This window comes from Ambystoma mexicanum, chromosome 2p (genome assembly GCF_040938575.1).
Source record: "Ambystoma mexicanum isolate Mex_15411 chromosome 2p, UKY_AmexF1_1, whole genome shotgun sequence".
In the NCBI taxonomy this organism is placed as follows: domain Eukaryota; kingdom Metazoa; phylum Chordata; class Amphibia; order Caudata; family Ambystomatidae; genus Ambystoma; species Ambystoma mexicanum.
The window spans coordinates 1,105,974,665-1,105,995,987 of NC_090923.1; the positions used below are offsets into that span (position 1 = coordinate 1,105,974,665).

At 45.1% G+C, this 21,323-nt stretch overlaps 1 protein-coding gene across 3 annotated transcripts in view; it reads right to left on the reverse strand.

Annotated features, from left to right (window-relative positions):
* The window catches only part of NAA40 (N-alpha-acetyltransferase 40, NatD catalytic subunit), a 144,276-nt gene that overhangs the window by 53,409 nt on the left and 69,544 nt on the right, over positions 1 to 21,323 (reverse strand). For all 3 annotated transcript variants that reach the window (XM_069645116.1, XM_069645115.1, XM_069645114.1), the window contains exon 3: positions 2,327 to 2,379. In XM_069645116.1, coding sequence (XP_069501217.1) covers positions 2,327 to 2,379 — 53 coding nt within the window. The remainder of the gene's footprint in view (positions 1 to 2,326; positions 2,380 to 21,323) is intronic.

Consider the following 21,323-nt stretch of genomic DNA (forward strand, 5'->3'; position numbering starts at 1 on the left):
CAGTTCTTGGAGTTCATAGGGTGCCCTTCAGTTCACAAAAAACTCTGCTGGTTAGGATGTACCCTTTTCAGATTAACAATCTTTCCCACATCATCCGCTCATGGGGTAGAATCTGAGGCTTTCGAAACGCCAGGCTCTTGGCTTTTCCTAGGTGCAACCACTGACCATTGTGCCCCTCTCTTTGCTCGCACTCTCCCCGCCCCCACCGCTCAATACCTTTGTTTCCTTCAGATGCTTCCTGCACCCCTTTTCTTCTACGTTACTTTCTGTGCACAATTGCACCCTCTTTTCTGCTTTCCTTTTTAGCGTGCCCCTGGCACCTGTCTTTGCCTTTTCTCGTGCCCCCCTCTTGTTACGGGCCACTTGCACTGTTGTGCTTCTTTCCACTTTCTCTCTCTTCTGCTTTTCTTACTTTCTGCTTTACTTTCGCTTTCAGCGAGGCTGCCTTTTCCGCTTTCTGCTTCGCTCCTGCTTTTTACCCATGCTTTTAGCCTTCATGCTTTTTGCTTCGCTCTGGCTCTCCGCTGCGCTTTCAGCCTTTTCCCTTTCTGCTTCGCACTTACTTTAAACTTTAACACTTTCCTTTCTCACAATTCCGTGCCGCTTTTCCGATCCGTATTTCTCCCACTCCGCTCTCATCTAAACGCACGCTCCAGAGTTTCTTGCACATTCTCCACGGAACTCACAGGGCAGCGTTGCATTGAGAGGGGGTTCCTCCAGGCAATGCTGGGTCGAGGTCTCATAACCTGCCGCCCAGGCACCCTTGGGGTCGGCACTGGCCCAAGTGACGAGCACTTTCCTGGACCTGGCCTGAAATCTCTCACCACACTGCAGGCCATATTCCACACTGGGCCTCTGCACGCCATCTTCCACCGGCCTGCAGCTCCTGCCTCTCTGCTTCTGGACCCCTACGGTCCAACCTCGTCTCTGTATTTGTTGGAAATGGGGAGATGAGGTGAGATTTTAACACCCAACAAAATCTGAGGAAGGGTAGGTAGGGTGTTTTCAGGATTAGGGAAATACCAATTCTCGCCCTCGGGTATCCTCCTCCCAATCCCACTGTGACCCTCCACTCGGATGTTCCCCCCCCCCCTCAAATAACCCCAGGGTCGGGATCCAAAAGCAATGCCCGTCTCTGGCCACCTGAATGGAATATCCCGAAGCAGTGGGTGGGAGAATACAGCCAAGTTTCTCACAATAATTACAAAGATTTTTTTAAACCAATGTACATAGTAAACAAAAAAATTTTAAAAAAAATCTACAGACTATCCTCAGAGTATATATTTTCCTAATCGATAGCTGCAATATACCAAAGCTTGGGATGAGCAAAAGCATGGATGTGACATTTTTCACATCCAAAACTAGGCAAATCAAGCTAAAGCTCACACACCTCAAAGCTGCTCCTTGAACAGATTACATGAATTCCCTGCTAAGAAGGATGCTGAGCGCAATAGCATTACATTTGTAAACATCAGCGTTGGCTTGGATAAAGTAAAACAGGTCAGTGTGATCTATACAAGCATTATCCACACCATTAAACGAAAGTGCATAAGCGTTGGTTTAGAGAAAGGCTCAAGACACTAGCCGATGCAGGCTCAAGTCACTTAGTGGAACATTAACCACAATAAGCATAGCACCCACTTTCAGGCAAGCTAAGAGCTGAAGGACGGTGACTGATGTAGTAAAAACAAGTACAGCACTAAATGTTAAAAGAAGACTGACTCCACACAGGCCCATCAGATTACAGGGTTCGAAATTGCAGGGAGCTATGGTTACACCCTAGGAGAGCCTGGTTGGCTTGTCGCCAACAGCAACTAGGAGCTACATTTGGCTCCACAGGTCAACTAGTGTCATAAAAATATATACACAGGACATTAACTCTGTGCATTTAGCAATGTGTATAAATGAGCATTAGGGGACATCCAGAAGACATTTGAAGCATAATGTCATCTAGAATTGACAAAAAGTTATAGTTTGCATCTCATGTGGCAGTTAAATTGGCGACATAATATGTAATAGCTCCTGGTTTCCAGAGTAAGCTCCTGCTACTGGGTGCTGCTGGATCCCCAGGAGCTGCTTTTCGCTCCTGCTAATCAAATCCGTATTTCAATCCCTGGAGTATGTGACGGGAAGAGGGGCAGGAAATGGAGTCTAGGGACAGAGGAGTTAAGAAAAGGAGGTGCCAGAGAAAGGCTGAGAGGAGAGGCAGATATGGAAAGGGTCAAAGAGCAGACTACGCAATCTATATATAAAAAAAAAAAAAAAGAAGGTCACACCCATTTATAAAATTGAAAATCAGATAAAAATGTGTCTGAAGCAGTCTTACCCATTTCGGTCGTATTTCTTGAAGACAGGGAAGGCCTGTAAGGGGTCTCCAAGCTAAGGAAAGATCACAGAAGACTCAAACATTTGGACAGTGGCTTTACAGAGAAAAAGGCATGAAGTAAGTTTTTACAAGTTAAAGCCAAGGCTGCCACTTAAGTTACTCAATTCTACATTTGCAGCAGAATTCATATAATTAAGGCCTTGCCACAAAGTTCATCTGCACAATTTACCAATTTCAATAGAAATTATATTTCCAGCTGCAACAGTTACGCAAACACTGCAGGCCAAACTTAGAAAGGTAAGAGAACAGACAATTTGTGTGAAAACTGCATCAACCAAAGTAAATTGAAAATGATCAAGAAAAATTATTTGAATACAAGAAAGATAATTCATGAGTATTCCATAATCCTGTGTACATTTTAGAAAGCTAGACTTTCTACACATTTACTGGAAAGCGTCCACTTTCTTGTGAATATTCACTAAATGTGGGCCTGTTAACTAAAAATGGCCTAATTCAAAAGGACCTAACTGGCCTAATTCAAAAGGACCTAACTGCATGAGGCCCTTATCTGATGAAGTCGGAGCATACCTGTAACACCTGCTTCTCTCCAAATGGGAGCTTCCTCAGGGCCTTAAACAGCCAATATTCATTACATTAGGAGGTTAACAACTGTGCACCTAGTATCACATTAAGCTGATACACGCCTCTTTATACAACACTCTTGAGCATTTTAAAGAGAGAATCTTCCTCTTTCCTCATTACATGCATTACTTTTGCAGCTTAATTGTATGAAGTTAAAATCATGTAGTCCAGATTATGTTCTTTTGTAGAGAACCCTTTTCCCCAACATGTAGGCTTAATGCTTGGTTTGTTACCAGTAGGAACTCGTCTGTTCCTCACGCTTTCCTCTGTGTTGCGTTGCAAATTTAAATGCAGATCCAAGCACTCAAAGCATATCCTTTATAGTCTCTGCAATTGCTGTATTCCGAGCTTCAAGGGGTGCAAGAACTAGCCATGCTCCCTCAGCCAATATAATTGTGTCGAGTTTGTTGCATTTGTGTATGTGGCAATGGGATTACTATCCCATATGTGACAAGTTGCAATTGTACTTCCCTAAACAAAATGTAGACACATTTACAACAAAGTGGAAACAATTGTACAGTCTACATAAGAGTATGCTGAATTTTCAGCATGCAGTATTGAATTCGAACTAAAACTAAACATCTGGTTTGCATACATTTTACACAGCGCGCAAAGACCATGGGCATCTAGGCACTCGTTACACAATATTGATGAAGATTTGGGAGAGTTGGGGGACGGGAAAAAAAATAAAAGACGAAGAAAGGTCAGTTGAAGAGGTGAGACTTGAGAAGCTTTATGAAGACTTTACAGGAGGGTTCATTTTGCACGTGGGTTGGGAGTTCGTTCCAGAGTGCATGTGCCCGGACTGGGAAACTATCTTGTGCAGTTGAACCTGGGAGTGATCAGACGTGTCTGTAAATGGATCTTGTGGGCCTTGCCGAGGAGGGAGTGTTTATTTTGTAGGCCAGGTATTGAGGGGCATTGTTCGAGACAGCAGTGGGTGATGGACAGGATCTTGAAATTCTGTCCTTGATCGGGAGCCAGTGGGCAGCTTTTCTTGCCTCTGAAATAGGTTTCCTCTTACCAATGTCCAAAGCCACCCATAGGGCGTCGTTCTGAATTGTTTGTAGTATATGCAGGTTATTTTCAGATGTGCCACAAAGTAAAGAGTTACAGTAGTCAAGTTTAGATCCTATAAGGGCACATACAACTTCAAGTCTGTTCTCCGTGGAAAGGGTATGCTGGCCTTCATGAGCTTGGTAGCACAGCCACAGGACGAAGAAATGTGGTTGACCTGGCGGGTCTGTCAGGAAGCCGTCAAGGTACATGCCCATGGTCTTGACGGAGGTAGCAACCGGGATGTTGTGGCCATCAATGTTGAAGGTTTTGTAGGTAGTTTGGCCAAGCTGGCAGGGGCCCAATGATGAGAAGCTCCGCTTTATCATCATTGAGGCAAGGACTGTGTGGGGCCATCCAGGCTTAATTGATTCCGCTAGTGTCCTTGGAGTGGTCACCTGTGAGGGGGGGGATAAGAATGTGAGCGTCATTGCTGTAGTTCATATAAGAGATGCAGAGATAGTCAAGGTGGTCGAACAGAGGTTTTGTGTACACGTAAAGTCTAGGGGAGACGCAGGAACCTTGGTTTACGCCACATGGGGTAGGGTTAGCAGTGACCTCCCCAGCGAAGATCAGCTATGAATGAGGACACTCAGTTGGCAGCTCCCAAGGAGAAGTTAGCTGAGGAAGTGAGGGCGTGACAGAGGATGTTGTGGTGTACGAGGTCGAACGCTGCTGAGAGGTCAAGCTGTAGGAGAAGAGAAAGGGCTTCTACATTAAGGGATGTTAGACAACCTTTAAAATGTTCATTTGTAGCCACACAGCAGCAGTGAGCTTTTCGTTGATTTGAAGAAATGTAGGAGTCACAAAAATCATGTTCTTGCTCCTGTAATTGTTCTATTTGTGAAGGTGATGCTTCTCAAATTAGAAAAGCACTAAACAAAGTGTTGGGACCGTTTATTTCTAAAGTCCACCCAGGGGCTTCATAAAACGATTCCTCTGGCAATACTGTAAACTCTTAGTATACACCTGTACTGCTGGTAGCGTGGACAGAGCAGTCAGACATATTTTAGGAGGGAGACTCAACACTCCCTCTGTTCTGATGCTAATTGATCTTTCTTCTGCCTTTGACGCAGTCAACCACTCAATCATAAACCGTCTCCATGATGCCTGAGGCATCACGGACAGGGCACTGGCGTGGCTTACCTCCTTCCTTTCTAACATACCTTGCCAAGTGCAAATGAGTCCTTTCTCTCCTCCACCACACCCTCTAACTGTGGTGTCCCTCAGGTCTCTATCCTATCACCATGGCTCTTCAACATCTACCTGGCCCCTCTGGCCCACCTGATCACCACTTTCTCCCCACATTTCCAGCGTTATGCAGAGGACACACACAGCTCTTTCAAGCTGCCATCCTGTCTGGTATTCTGGCATGCGTTCTGCCAATGATCTCTGCCTTAATGCCAGTAAGACATAGATCCTTCTCGTTGGGATGCCTGCTCCTTGTTCCACACGCCCCCTGCCCCCCACTCTGGCCAGACTCCTTAGGGCCCCTCACCCACCTGTGAGGCAAAATTCCTTGGGATCATCTTGGACTCCTCTCTCTCTCTCCACACATCACAGACCTTGCCAAGAAGTTCAACTTTCAACTCCACCTTCTCATGGGCAGTCTACCTTTCCTCACCTTCTCTGAGAAGTTCAACATCTCCAGTGCCCTGGTTCTCTCTAGGCTAAACTACTGCAACAGCCACTTTCCTCCCTTCGCCCCCTTCAACTAATCCAGAATAGAACAAGACTTCCCCTTAGCCTCAAGCCCAAGGAATACATCTGTCCAGCCCTAAAAACACTCCACTGGCTCCCGGTGACTGCAAGGAAGACCCTGGATCATCCACAAGGATGTCTGGGGCCTGGGATCGCTTTACATCCAGCTTGCGGTCCTCTGGCTCCAACTCTCTACAGGTCAAACATTTCTGCAAGCAGAGAGTGGAATGTAGATCCCCTTTCCTTGGCCGACTCCTTCTGGAACGGCCTCCCTGCCCCCTCAGACTTGAGCTGGATCTTCTCAAGTTCCCGGAAAGTTGTCAAGACTCTTTTCTCCTCGTCCTTCCCTCGCCTCCTCCCGTGCTAACTCTTCCCTCTCTGCCGCTGCGATTCCTTTAGAGCCATACAGGGGGCAGACTACCCCCTACCAATCCCCCAGGCATCCTTTGCCAGCACTTGCCCTCGGGATCCCTTTCCTGGACCCAGACTTGGCCCTCCCTGTCCACCACACTCATCCCCTTCCTTCCCCACGTTTCCGCCTGGCACTTGCCACCTTGGCCAGCCCATTCCCTGGGGGCACCCCATTCCTGCACTTCTCCATCTACCCCCAGACACTTACCACCTTGTCAAGCACTTGCACGGCAGGATTATCACAAGGCCAATATAACAATTTTTTGTTGCGATTCCCATCTCGTGCCCCCTAGCCCCCCCTCTCTCCCCCCAATCTTGTCTTGTGGCATCTGTTAACACTTGTGTATAGGCGCCATACTAATGTCTAATAAATAAGCATATGTAACTTATACTACCAAAATTACTTTCTACAATAGTGGAATACAATTCAAAGGTCAGCAATAACTTGTCAATTACTTTTCAGAATGGCTGTATGCCTTTCAAAAGTTAAGAACATCAGGATTACACGTTTAGAATGGTAGAAGGTTGTTCAAGGGGAGTAACACCTTATTGGTTATAAACCATTACACTACTTCTATTACAGGAATATCTATTTAAACCAATGTTACTTTTCAGAATAGTGGGACACAATTCTAAGGTAAACAAGAACTCTATAGACTGTTTCAGAAAGGCATTCAGCAGTTCAAGGTAGGCAAAACCTAATGCAGAATGCCATTCAAGGTGAGTAACCCCTAGTGGTAAACTTTGACAGTTTCAGGAATAATGAAGTAATGCCAACACATTTTCTAGAGGAGTGGAACACAATTCAAAGATAAGTAAATAACTGTATACTTTTCAGAATGGGAATCAGCAACTCACAGGTAAGAACTTAGTAACTTATTCTATTACAGAGATACAGTTACAACACTAACACCTTAAGCAAGTAAGTACTTCTATTTAAATCAGAGGCCTTATCTTTTAAAGTCCTTTCCTATTCCAAGGCATGAGTAATCTCAGGGCCAGAGGGGGGCACTGGTGGTCTAGTGGCCAACAGTAGACAGGCCGGGATGAGGATCATATGCAGGAAAGTCAGAGTTTGAGGATTTCTCATAAAACAAGTACGTACAGAGTTAGTGGAAAGTGTTGAGGGCCTTTGTAGAACGCTCTGTAGATGCGCCCCAGCTTTCGTTATGAGCAAACTCCCAAACATATGAATCGCCCACTCAGCCCCACAGGAGCAACACAGACTGTAGGTAAGTACTACCCCTAAGGGACACAGCAGCTGAGCAGTAAAGAACTTGCAGACAGAAGCCTTCAAGATGCAGCAGCACAGGAACCGGGCGAAAGAACCAACACTGGATGGGAACTTGCAGCAGCAAACTGACAAGGCTCCCACCAAAGGATTCTTCAGTGCTTCTTGCGGCTCTGTGAATTTGGTGTGCTTTTCAAGGTACCAGATAAAGAACTTTCATCTTCTATTGGATTTGCCTCACGATCTCAGTCCTGTACTCTAGCGAAGGGACTTTTGAGGAGGTCCAGCAAGAGTCAAAGGTTTCAGCGAGATTTGGCCTTCGGAAAAAATGTTGCACTGCACTCAGGCTCGAGGTCCCAGGATATTGGCGATTTGCAGCCCAGGAAGGTCAAAGCTCGCTGTGGGGTGGCTCTAAAATGCAGGTCTTCAAGATTGGTTAGTCTCACCAGTCCAAGGGTCAGAGTCGTTGTCTTCGGGACTCCCAGGTCGCATGGAAGAAAAAGTCAGAACAGGCTCTGGTTACACAGCAGGCATCTCTGGTCGCAATCAGCTACAGTAGCCTTCTCTTCATCTCCCTCTTCGGATTCAGCGCCAATGGTTGACTGGTCTTCAACTTCTAGAATCGGACACAGGAACCCACACAACATCTCAAAAATCTCCCTGCAGTTTACAGAAAGAGGCAGGTGGCTGCACAATCGGGACAGCCACCCCCCCCCCAGTGGGAATGGAATTCGGTCAGACACACCAGAATACAAAAGGTTGCATAGTTGCTGACTCCTCCCTCACTTACTGCCTTCACAGACACTCTGGAGCCTTGACAGGCTACACAAAGGGTTCCCGCCGAGGACAAAAATCAAACCAGGACCTCCCCCTTCCCAGGATGGCAGAAGGACCAAGAAACCAAGCCTACTAAAAATGGTGAAAAAAGAAGCCACCATTCTAGCAGAATGGCGACTCTTCTGTGCATTACCGCGGCTGTTTGACAGCCTGCATGTTATTACACAAAAGTCAAAAGGATGTCCACTGCCACAAGCCATAATAGTCTCATTTTAACATTGTTACATGAGCAGTGAGAAAGCAGATACTATGCATCCCTTGAACAGTCCATATAAGGTGAGGTGTGCTGGCTGATCTCACAAAGGGGATTGTAAAAATGATACCAATTATCCTCCTATCCTTGGGAACAGCAGTTCCTACAAGGCACTTCAGCAACACTGCACAGAAAGTGTTGTGTGCTGCCATAGGAAAATGCATGAGCCCAAAAAGTTACTATCCCAAAAATAAACTATGGCAACACATAAAAGGGTCACCCATAAAAAGAGTAAAAGACAGGATGAGTGGGGGAAAAGATTCCCATTCACCCAGGAACAAGTACAGCAAAATGTTCTGTGGGTCTCGCAGGGGAGGATTTAGCATAGAAATGAAAATCTACCCAACAAGTAGTCATGTCTTAAGATCCTGAAACATATCTATTTAAGGTGTCATTTATTGCTGATAAATGATATGGCATTTGTAATGCGCCTATATACACAAGTGTTTTGAAGTGCAACGAGGCAAGGCAGGGGGAACAGAGGGAGGACAGAGACAACAATCTTACTATGCCAAATAACATTGAGATCACGCAAGTGCAGAGGAGGGGAAAAGCGCCAGGGGAGGGGGCAGTACTGTACATGGGATCAAAACAATAAAAGTGCGGCCAGCAGGTGGCAGGTGTAAGTGCAGACAGCAGGTGTCCAAAAGTGCAGGTTGTGGGGACTGTAGGGTTAGATACAGACTCAAGTGCAAGGGTTGCAGGGAGGCAGTGCAGGTGTGCAACTGGGCGAGCACAGACCTGTGCCCAAAATCAGAGGCTAGCCAGGTGACCAGTGCAGTATCAGACAGGAAATCAGCAGGGGAGTTGAACAGAGAAGGCAGAAGCAAATAGGAAGGTCTTGGGGTGCTTCCAGAACCCGAGATGGTTATCCTCAAGTTTCAGAGAGGCAGGGAGGCTGTTCCAGAGGCAGGCCCCAGCCGAAGAAAGATCTACCACATACTCGTTGCTTGGAGAAGCGACAGACCCTGAGGGAGGTGGAGGAGCAAAGAGCTCAAGTAGGAAGGTATTTACAAATAGAGAGTTGGAGGCATTGAGGACCCAGGCCCCGGAGGGCATTGTGGACAATGCAGAGGGTCTTGAACTTAATCCTTGCAGCCACTAGGAGCCAATGAAGAGATTTCAATGGTGGAGAAATACGATCCATGGGCTTGAGGCCAAGGACAAGTCTTGCAGTCCTGTTCCGGATGAGTTGCAGAGGGCGGAGAGTAGAAGCAGGCAGATTTAGAAAGAGGCTGTTGCAGTAGTCCAGCACAACCAGAGCTCTAGAGACCGTGTGCTTCTTGGGGAAGGAGAAGAAGAACACCTCTGAGGAGGTGCAGTTGGTAGTTTGACTTCTCTAAGAAGTCGGAGATGTGAGGAGAAAAGGAGAGTGTGGAGTCGAAGATGACACCGAGGTTCTTAGCCTCACAGGTAAGAGCAGGAAGAGGGCCAAAGGTGGCCGGCCAGAGAGTGACAGGAAAGGAGGATGCAGGTGTGCCGATGAGGAGAATCTGTCTTAATGGCATTAAGGCAGAGATGGTTGGTGGCACACCACTCCTTGATAGCAGATAGACAGTCAGATGAGAAGAATTGGTGGCAGAGGGGAGCCTGAAAACGAGCTAAGTCATCCACAAAGCAATGAAAGTTAGAGCAGAGAGTGGCAATGCGGTGAGTGACAGGTGCCAGGTATTGGTTGAACAGCCAGGGAGAGACGTTAGACCCCTGGGGAACACCACAGGTAGAGAGTGAGATAGAGGAAAGGAAAGACCCAAGTTGAACCTGGGAGGGTCGATCAGAGAGGAAAGAGGTCAGCCTGGCCTGATCGGTGATACCAAGGTTATCACAGACTATTGAGCAGGATGGCATGGTTGACCATGTCAAAGGCAGACGAGAGATGGAGTAAGATGAGGACAGAGGGGAGATTAGAATCAAGGTTAGAGAGCAGGTCTTCACGGATGTTAAGGAGAGCAATTTCCGTGCTTCTGGCTGCTCTGAAGTCAGACTGATGGTCATGGAGACAAACAAATCGCTAAATGAGATACAGAAATCAAATGCCGGTATTAGCATATTTCATCGCAAACCAAATTGAGCTTTTAAATTTTTCTTTTTTGCGGGAATTATTTAAAATATATATGTTGGGTGGGGGGGGTGTAAGGGGAAACAGGGAGGTCCCCCTGCATTTTCTAACAAAATAAACGAAGACAGTCAGTAAAATAATTTCTTTTCGGTCAAATAGACCTAAACCCAAATGACAACTGTGTTGACATGCTATTTTTGTCCAGGAGAGGGAAAGTGATTCTTCTATGAACCTCTCAACACACAAAATAAAAACAACATGAACCTCCAGGCAAAGCTTTTAAAACATGTGGGGGCAGGCTCTTGTAAGAAGGGGACACTTTGCAACATCCTAGGCTTACTCCGATTTGCAGTGGGCAGTATTTTACTGTAAAAGGTTAAATAACAATGATAGCTTTGACACCGCTGCACATAAAATGCCCAAAATAAATTAAACCCATCAACGGATGCATTATTGAAAAGGAGTGTGGGAGCACCTCTACTGAGTACGGCCATGGGAGAAATACCCTGTTCTATTGAATTTCTTACACCCCAGAGGGTCTAAACAGATGCATCACCGCAAGTAGAGAAGCAGTGAAAATATTTACTTAAGGATTTTTAAGAAGAAATTGCTCAGATGTGCGAAAATGCATTAAAGTTGCCATTAAAGCAAATATTTCTGTTTAAATGGGTCCACTGCCTAATCCTCAAATTTAAAGTGCGCCAAATACTTCAACCATCTTATCTATAGTCTAGAAGTGCCTTATAGTGAAGCTGAAACCCATCATACATACGAATTGCGAAATAAATCTATGGCCGATCGTAGGATAGATCAGTGTTAGGGAGATGAATCATTGTTATGCTTCATCCCCTCTCCTAGTGAGACACCCAGCTCGGCTGGACCTTTTTCTTTAATCCTGAACGAGTGGAGCCTTTTTCCAGTAATTCATTCTTATGGGCTCTGTCTTTTGGAACTCTATTCTTTATATTCTACCTGTCCTATGGAGTCTATTATTCCTCCATAACTCTTGAAGGCATCTGTATTTTACTATTGCAGCACACATCTCCTTATGGGCAGTGTTGCTAGGGACCCTTAGGGTCCTACATTGAGACTATTTTTCTTTATCCTAGAGTAACTACAGTTGCTTAGGATAGAGGGATACTTCGCATCGCTCATAAAACGTAATAGTCAGAGATTAGCACACACCACCTTATGTGGAGTGCCAAAGGGATACTTGGTATCCCCCTTCCCTCTGCTCTTGTGACTTATGTTACATAGACCAACCTAGTTATGGCTTGTGGCAGTGAACGTGTCCGACCAACTAGTGTGTGATTTTTCTACCACAATCTATGTCCATAGCCCCGGTTAAACACAAAATGGGCACCCGAGTACTAACTCAGGGGCTCCCTTTTTGTTGCCATTACTAGCATGGTCATTTTTTGTCAGCCCTACCACCATTCTGGGAGAGGGATGCCTGTGTGTGCGTTTTGCCTTGGGCAGGAACCCTTGTGTGTCCTCTGCCTAGGCTCCAGAGTGTCTGGGCAGGCAGGAAGTGGGGAGGTGCTTTCTACCCCCTGGCCTTTGTCTGCCAGAGTGCCTGAATAGGACCAGCTCCCACTGGGGATCTGGCTGTCCTGATTGGACAGCCAACCGCCCCTTTCTGTAAACTGCTGAGGAAGACTGCAGAGGAGCGAGTGCTGTAACTGTATAAAAGGGGAGGCTCCTGGAGTGAAAAGCTAGTCGACCACTGGAAGCTGAAGTAACCGAAGACGACGACCATAGACGCCTGCAGACCCTTTGCAACACAGCGAATCGACCTCTGCTGTCCCGACCAAATTTTCTGTGTGACAGAGGAACTCCAAAGAGGACTCCTTCCCTTTGACTGATGGGAACAACCAGTCCCAAGACGAACTTTGATTTGAGCCATCTCCCGAGGTCCTGTGAGTATCCAGAGCTGCGGAACCCCAATACCAGGAGACCTGCTGCCCATTTAGAGTGCAACGTTGTGGAAAGGCTGAACCCGTCCAAATCGTTGCTTTGCCCTCAAGGGTACTCTAGAGATCCGATCCAACTCGCCCAGACCCCCTCAGCAGAGCATGGAACTGAAGAAGATGGATTGGGCGAACCACTTCCTTTGTTTGTGCTGCAGAAAAGGCAACAAACCCAAGTGACCAGAGAAGCATTTTTTTAAACATTTATTTATTGTGCATTTATTAGTCACTTATACATAAGTCAAAAATGGTTTCAAAGCGCCCACAGGGCATCAGGGAGGGAACATGGGATTGAGAACAATGAATACAGTGGAAGTTAAAGACTAACCTACTATGCCTTGTGAGTATTCAGAACGTGCAAGTGCAGCTCTAAGAGAGGAACTGAGGGGTGAGGGTAAGTGCTAGTACGTCAGTGCTTGTGGGTGAGCAGCAGAAAGTGCATAGTAAGGTAAGTGCTATGCAGCCTGGAGCCGCATTGGCTAGAAAGTACAGGCCTGCAGGATTGAGGCTGGTGGGCACAGAGGCAAGTGCTGAGAGGTAGACAGAGGCTGGGGCGATTGGGTATGGGAGGCCAGGTCCCTGAGCGATACAAAAATGGCCCTGGCCACCGCAGTAACAGATTAGCAGAGAAGGGGAGCAGGTGTAGGAGAGTCTTGAGCAGCTTCCGGAATTTGAGGAAGTCCTGCTCCAGAGGGAGACGGAGGCAGAGGTTGCTCCATAAGAGGAAGTCAGCTGAAGAAAGTGATAGGCCACCAGCCCTTTGTTTAGCAAAACACCTTACACACACAGTTGGTGCCAGAGGACCTCAGAGGCCTAGAGGGAGAGTATTTAGTAAGAGAAAGTTGCAGATCGCAGACAGCCTTGTGGATGATGCAGAGGGATATGAATTAAAAACTGTGCCGCAACCGGGAGCCATGGAAGAGTTTTAAGGGCAGGAGAGCAGTCCCTGGGCTTAAGACCAAGGATAAGTCTTGCTGCCCTATTCTTGATTAGCTGGAGGGGTCGTAAAGTGGAAGAAAGTAGGATTCAGGAGAAGGCTATTGCAGTAATCAAGCCTAGAGAGAACCAGGGCTCGGGTAACATTGAGCTTCTGGGGGAAAGTGAAAAAAGGGGAAATTCCTGCGAGACGGAAGTTGATAGTGGGACTTCTTGGTAATGTCCCGAGTGTGAGGGAGGAAGGAGCGAGAGGTGAGTCAAAGAGGACTCCAAGGTTTCTGGCTGCAGAAGGAGCCGGGGGTCGAGCCCATAGAGGATGGCCAGAGTGAGGGGAAGAAAGAGGGAGCAGGGGTCCCAATGGGAATGATCTCAGTCTTGCTGGCACTGAGGCAGAGATCGTTGGAAGTATACCACGGCAGATAGGCAGTCAGGCATGATGGAAGATCCAAGTGTTACAAAGTTTTTACTCACCTTGAATAGCATACTGCCATTCTAAATGTGTAATACTGAGTTTGTACTTCTCTTTGAAGTGCATACTGCCATTCTGAAAAGTAATTCATAAGTTATTGCTTACCTTAGAATTGTTTTTTACTATTCTAACAGGTAACATGGGTGCAACTATCATTCCTAAAAGAAGAAGAATGTTGCAAAGTACTTACTAGTATGCTAGTATGGTAGTCTAACTGGATTATTTCTGAAACAGAATATGTTTCTTAGTATTGCAAGGTACTTGTAACAGGGTTGGTAAAACTATATTATTCTTGAAACTGAATAAGTAACAATTTATTACCAATAGGGTCTGCTTAACTTGAATGACATACTGTCACTGTGGTTTTACTCCCCTTGAATAGCATACCGTCATTCTAAATGTGTAACACTAGGTTTTACTCACCTAGAAATGCATGCTGCTAGTCTAAATGTGGGTTATGCTTTGGTTTACTTACCATAAGTATTGTGTTGGTTTGTATACAACAGTACTTGCCTTGCTAAATTCCCTTCGCCTGCATCTATATAAATACAAATGTAAATGTTTGTTCAAAATCTTAAAATCTCCAAAAGCTCTTCACCGATTGCTTTGAAATTTTGAAACAACGTTGCATTCGAATAGGCGCATGTTTTTATATACCTACTATACATAGAGGTCACACCTGTTGCAGGTAAAAACCTATTTTTTCTGAAAAACAGCGCCATCTGTTGGACGTAAAAGCAACACACGCTATACTAAATACTTTACGATTCCATTTCAATGTTTCCGTGGCTCAAATACATGCCGAGGAAGCAGCAGAGCGATGTGCGGCCAGTTCAGGATGCACGGATGCGAGCACCGCGATCACATTCTGCAGCTTCAGATCTGCTTCGTTCAACAGAATGAACGCGACAGGCTAAGAGTGGCTGAAAGAAGTCAACAAGAAACAGCAGATCAGCGTCACACATGACTCCGTGCTCAGCAATCACGCGATTACATTCGCCTTGCATTCCGGTACAACCCAGCTGATGATTATAGTTTGAGCCGGCATGTTCTCATCGGCACCATGGCTGAAGTGTGTCCTTATTGCAAAGGTCTGAAATTTAATGGAGAAACGAAAGGAATGTGTTGCGCCGCCGGGACAATTAAACTGCCTCAACTTGGAGAACCGCCAGAGCCATTGTGGATTAAACATATTAGAAACGTATGCTCTTTTCTTTCTTTTCCATTTAACCAGACTGAGTCACAGCACTGCGTAGCCTGGGGACAGCTCTATATATATATATATATTAAACCATTATTGTTCTAATACATCAGTGTATATGTTTTTCTTTGGGCCATATGTATGCTACAAGTTGTGTACCCTTCTACAGCCTTTTCTCCCTTCTAAGATAAACCAGGCTGCTCTGTCATTGCTACCCTAATATCAGAGCTACAGTCTTATACTGAGAGTTGGAGTTTCTGTATTGCCCAAGGCATAGTTTTATAAAGTTCCTTTGGGTGGACTTTGGACAAACTGTCCTAACAAATATCCACATCATAGGCCGTAAAATCACAAGATATAATTGTATTGTATCGGGTCATTTATATAGCGCTCTTTCCCCACTTATGTGGCCTCAATGTGCTATAATTATCAATACATTTATCCAAAAAGGCGGGACTCCAAACAATCCTGTTCACCTGGCTTTAGTCTCTTCAAATGCATGAACAAAAGATTAGACAGGTAATAATTTGCAAATAAGGCATGCAGGATCACTAGTATGTGTGAAAATTATATTCACAGGATGCAAAGAATACCTAAATGTGGGGTGCTATAAACAATCAACATATGTATAGTTTTCATCTCGTCGCCATGTAGGCTTTGTGTTTCCGGAGCAGGCTGACAAATACTAGGGAGGTTAATAGGCTGATAGGTCATTACCTCCTCTTTGTGTCCGAGCAGGCTACAAATATATGTACCCTTCAAAGCTCATGTCTTCCATTGAAATCATATGGGTCTGTAGAGTTCCAGCACCATTCCCATAAGTCTGTTGTTGTCGACCTCCACATATAGACTAGCACAGAATCCAAGGCCATGTGAAGCTTGTGATCGTTTACTGGAATAGGAATTTGTACCATTGACACATTATTTATCAATCATATCTTTCACACACATCACTGAATGCTTTGGAAAAGTAATTAGTAATTTCTGATTGCCCCTCACAAGTGGTGAGGGGCACTTAAATCTCTGTTATTGCGACTTGCTTAGATGAAGCAGCCTAGGGCAAGCTTGAAGGAGATAGGAGGCCCAGATTGCTTTGTAAATTGTACCTGGGGACAATTTTGTTTGGGCAATGAAGAAATGAACAGACTTCTAATCTGTAAAAGAATGCACTGCACTACACCAAAGCACACTAAAGCCCCCTAGTCTGATCCTACAATCAACTTCAAATGGCTGAGCCTATACCACACCTGGTGTTGGGAAGGGACCACCTCCTCTTAGATTAAAGACCAATAAACCAGAGCTGCTTCCTTCCAATCCCATGCAAATTGCTGCATCTTCCAAAGTTTACATATGTGCTGACTTAGTGCTTGCAGATCTCATTCCAGAGAGCACATCGATAAACATAGCTCTAAAGACCCACTGTGGCTACAACAATCACACTTTCACCAGAGCAACGAAATATCGGCAAGTGTGCCTCCAGCATAAGAATCTGCACACTGATCCTCGCTCAACCAGATACCACCAGCACCACACTTTGCGCAACAGCATTAGTGAAACCTCTGGCTAGCAATCAGTAACAACCGTCTCAGGATGCCCCCAACACTACTTGCCCAATGCAGCCTCAAGCCACACTGAGGTAGCCAAGAAATCACATGCGGAAAATTATGAATAATTGTAGGCACTTCGTAAAATTAATGAACACAGGTTCTCTAAATCAGCTGGTCTGTTCACATGTTTAAAGAGTGCTGGTTTTCCAGGAAAAAGAAAGCCCTTTCGTGGTTTGCTTGTACACGTATATTCTTGGAGCAGGCGCCAGAGTGTGAATACGCAGGCGACAGCTGCATGTAGTAAATTGAGACCCTGGCCTGTGTTCATATTTAGCCTAAGTGATTTAAATGACCTGTCGAAGCAATGTGTACCAAATGCATAAAAGCGGTTTGTTCCCATAACAACTCCGGAAGAGGCATGGATGAAGAAATTGCTTGTCATCCCAGGGCCCCGCTTAAGCGTGTTCGAAATAAACAATTTCTATGAAGTTTTGAACTCCTGTGCTGCTGCCTCATTTAAGATTATTATGGACAGAGATGGGTATTATGAAAAGTATAGGCCACAAATTGGCTACCCCAGATGGAACCGCGTTTCAGTTAAGATCCAGTTGGACTAAGCTGCCACGGTCGGAGAGCAGGCAAAGGATGGCAAGTGGTGGTGGAGGGGCGCACTGTTATTTGGACAAGAGATTTCCTGCAGCCATAACCTTCACTGGTCTCTTCGACACATTGATCTCTGCAACCGAGGATCCTGTTTCATGCACACAGTGTGATTATTTAATGCAGAATGAAGATGCACGGTCTGATGTTATGAATACGTAATGTTGTATTTCCTATGGGAGCATACTGTTAATGAGCCATACAGAAATACACCTTGTGTACACAGGTTAAAACCATGGGATGGATAAATCATGAAATAAGTGTAGTTTCGATTGTGGGCGCACTGCATTACGTGGGACATTATCAATGCAACCTTGTGATCACAAGAAACAGACTGAAAGAAATGGGAAATTCATGTACTAAAAGGGTGGGGTCCAGAATTAGAAAAGCATGTGTCTACTCCGCTGGAACTTATGCCAGGATGGCAGTTGATGATCAAGAAAGGCTTGGGAGTAGTGTTTTTTTACAAATGGCACGAATACACTGTCAACAACCCTGATATTCAGGTCCCCATGCATGGGTCTTTTGACCTGGAGAAAATCGGGTACCCAAGAGAAGCATTAGACGCTAAAGGCGATAAGGCCATTAGACCCCTGGAATGGGAAACAAAGAAAAGGAAGATTATGCTACACAAAAATCTATGACGGAAGCACAGATTAAAAAAACAAACCACAATCCGAAAAAGAAAGCATGCGCATAGAGGACGAGACAGACCCGTTGTTAGAATGATGTAATGATTAAAAGGCCTCCCCCACCCCCCATCGGGTACCTGGTGATAAGGCGCTCACCTCACCACCTCGTGCCCTCAGGATTACAACTCGCGACATGGAAACCACGGAAAGGGTAGTATTGGCATGGATCAAAAATGAGATAGAAGGAACAGAACAAGCCAAAGAGTATGTGCCCCAGCAACAGGATATGCATATATTTGCAATAGTGCAAAAGCTATGTGGCTGTTACACAGAAGAGTAAATAAGGACGAAATGTACCCTCACCCGAACGATTATAAGGACAGAGCAAGCAATCCAAAAGTGTAAGCTCGAGTCAAACTCTGTCCTGCAACAGTTTATTTTGGATCATAAATGCCCCAACAAAGTCTATGGTAACTAAAATATTTCCCACGAGAGAAGTGCCTGGGTTTGATACTGATAATCCAACACACCTGGTCCATGTCCCATGGAATAGAATGGAGTTACTTTTTTACTAAAGATTATCCAGATATTAGAAAAAAATCCATAACATTGGTACACCCAGACAGACCGGGTTCTTAAAACTGGTCAGCTCACGCTGGAAGATGGATCTGTTTTTATGACAGTTTAGATCCCGTCTGGGATGAGCTGACAGAGGCAGCGAACAAAAAATAGACTGGGAAATTGTCTGAAGAAATAAATAGCTCTCCCAGCACTGTTGAACACGTATCCAGCAAGTGGGTCCCGCAAGCAAATGAATTGGGATAAATTGACTGCTTGCAGATAGGAAGCTGGGAAGTCAATTGAAAGTATTTTGCAGGAAAGGAAGAAGCTTCAGTGGAATGGACATGGCTATGCCAGAGGGAGAGAAAGCCTTTTGTTCACACTTTGTATAGGGATTGTTGTCGCACCTAAAGTATGATATACAGACCTGCGAGTCTAGATGGTCAAATCAAACTGCTGCCCATATTTTGACTATGGCTAGGTATTATGCAAACTGCCACGCCAAAAATAAAGGGGAGAAGGAAAAGAAAGTGAAGGAATTAAAAACAAGGGCGCTAATGCAACAGGCTTTTCCAGAAAGAGGCAGAGGTAATATGCATATACAAAGGGGGAAGTGGGATGTATAAAGAGATGGTAGTGCTCCGCCAAGTAATGGAGCAGGTATAAGACAAGACACTGGGTGTAATTTTTGTAAGGCAGAAGACCACTGGATGGATAAGGGAGTGTCCATTGCACCGGAGAGGGCGCGGACGCTTTTATGGACAAGGAATGACAAGAGGAACTTTTATATGGACAGAGGCCTGGAACAACATAGTAGCAAATACTGGGACATCGCAAGAGACTAATGAGCAACCGCATAATTATTTTGGCCTAGGCAAGGCAAGCAGTATTCATCTAGGGATTATTATGAGGATGATTACAGTACACTGAACTACATAACATAGGGCTGCCGTGGAGAGAGAAAAGCAATGTGTACCAAATGCACAAAAGCGGTTTGTTCTCATAACAATTTCGGAATGGTTACGGATGAAGCAGTCACTTGTCATCCTGGCCCGCTTAAGCGTGTTAGAAATAAACCATTTCTATGAAGTTTGGAACTCTTCTGTGATGGTGCCGCCTTTAAGATTATTATGGACACAGGTAGGTATTATGAAAAGTATTGCCCACACACACTGCAATTACTTCAGGCACCTATTTTTGGCACGGTGTACCTTTATAGTGGAATAAAAAGAAGTTTTTCAAAATATTCCCTCCCTTATCGCTAACAGAAAATGGGTTGACTGTTTCTACACATGTGCCTAGCCTAAGAAGCATTATAAAATAAAAAGTAACAGTTAAACTATGCCTTTGTAGGGCTAGGAGCGTGACATTCAACCGTAGGTGACTAACAAAAGAAAAGAGCTGATCTTATGCCATGCGCCCTAGGTACAGGTGTTTGCTACTTATATTATGGAGAAATAATGCAATAACACTCCCATTGAAAAGAAGCTTAATTTTAAAAAAGAAGGACCTGGTAATTAAGGTTCAATAGCAATATCTCAGTATGATCCTGAAATACATTATAAACAAAGTGTTATCTGACAATCAAGCACTGCAAAATTAAGATTTATCCAAGGAAGATTAGATCATAGCCAAAAAATGAAAACCGATACATTGGCAAGTGTCTATACAATATGTTTTGACGTTCACCGATTTATGTCCAATCTCATATCAGACAAAATATATTGTCAATTCCGTCACTGTATCTAAACAGTTATCACATTTGTGTAAAATAAGTTGTGTAGCCAAAGTTGGTTTACAATTTAACAGAACGGGACTGCACCTCCCCTAATGGAGGACAATTGATTTCAAGGCTCCGCAACCTACCACGAAAATTAGATTACCTGAATCTCAAGTGTTTTGTTGTGGTTTCTGAGGCTGAGTCGGCTCTATGGGGCAGTGCGTCGTTGGGGGCCAAGCAAGTGTGCACACAGGACTTAACTGGGAGACAGGGTTGAAATTGGACAGGTCGTGGCAGTTTGCCAGATGCATGGATTGGGGGGTGGAGTGGGTTGCAGGTCTGAGGAGGTTGCTTCCCCTTGTCCCAGGCTCCTGCTAATTTTGTGGGCATTTCATGACCTGCAAGGTAACTGGCTTCTTCGGGACCTCTGCTGTTTTGGTCACACCAGAAGACAGACTCTTTATGTGAAGCATGCTTTGGGTTTTAAAAAAAATCCAAACCACAGAGGGGAGAATTCTAGCGGTTCCAGAGTGTCCTCATCTGCAGCTTCTTACTTGAAAACATGTTGCTATTTGGGCAATATTGCCAATCTGAACTTCGATTGTAAATTCAACAAACCAGGTCAAAGTCCTCTACTAATTTTAATAGGCGGCCCTACCACTTCATGCATCTAAACACAGCATGCATATAAAAACTTGCTTTTCATAGCGGTAGGGCAGATGTTAGGATACTACAGGTTTTGACAGAGGACAGTGTATTTGAAAGTAGCCCAGGAAAACACAAGTGTCATTTTTGTCAATTCACACTTAAGTAGATCAAGCCTTTAACAAGTTCTATTGGCAAGACATACATGCCAATGTTAAGACCCATATATTGTGAGGAATATGATGGCATCTTCACTTCTTTCCCCAATATATCCTCATCACAGGTGGCCTGGCAAAGGCTGTTACTTTCGGATCGGGCCTTGGGGGTGGAAACACACAGGTGGATCACCTGGGTGGAGGAGACTTGGGGAGTGGAGATGAGGCCCCCCTGGACAAGACAGTATCTCTCCTCCACCCCCATTTCCCTTTTCCAGTGAACCTAAAATACCCCATGCCAGTCCCTTCCC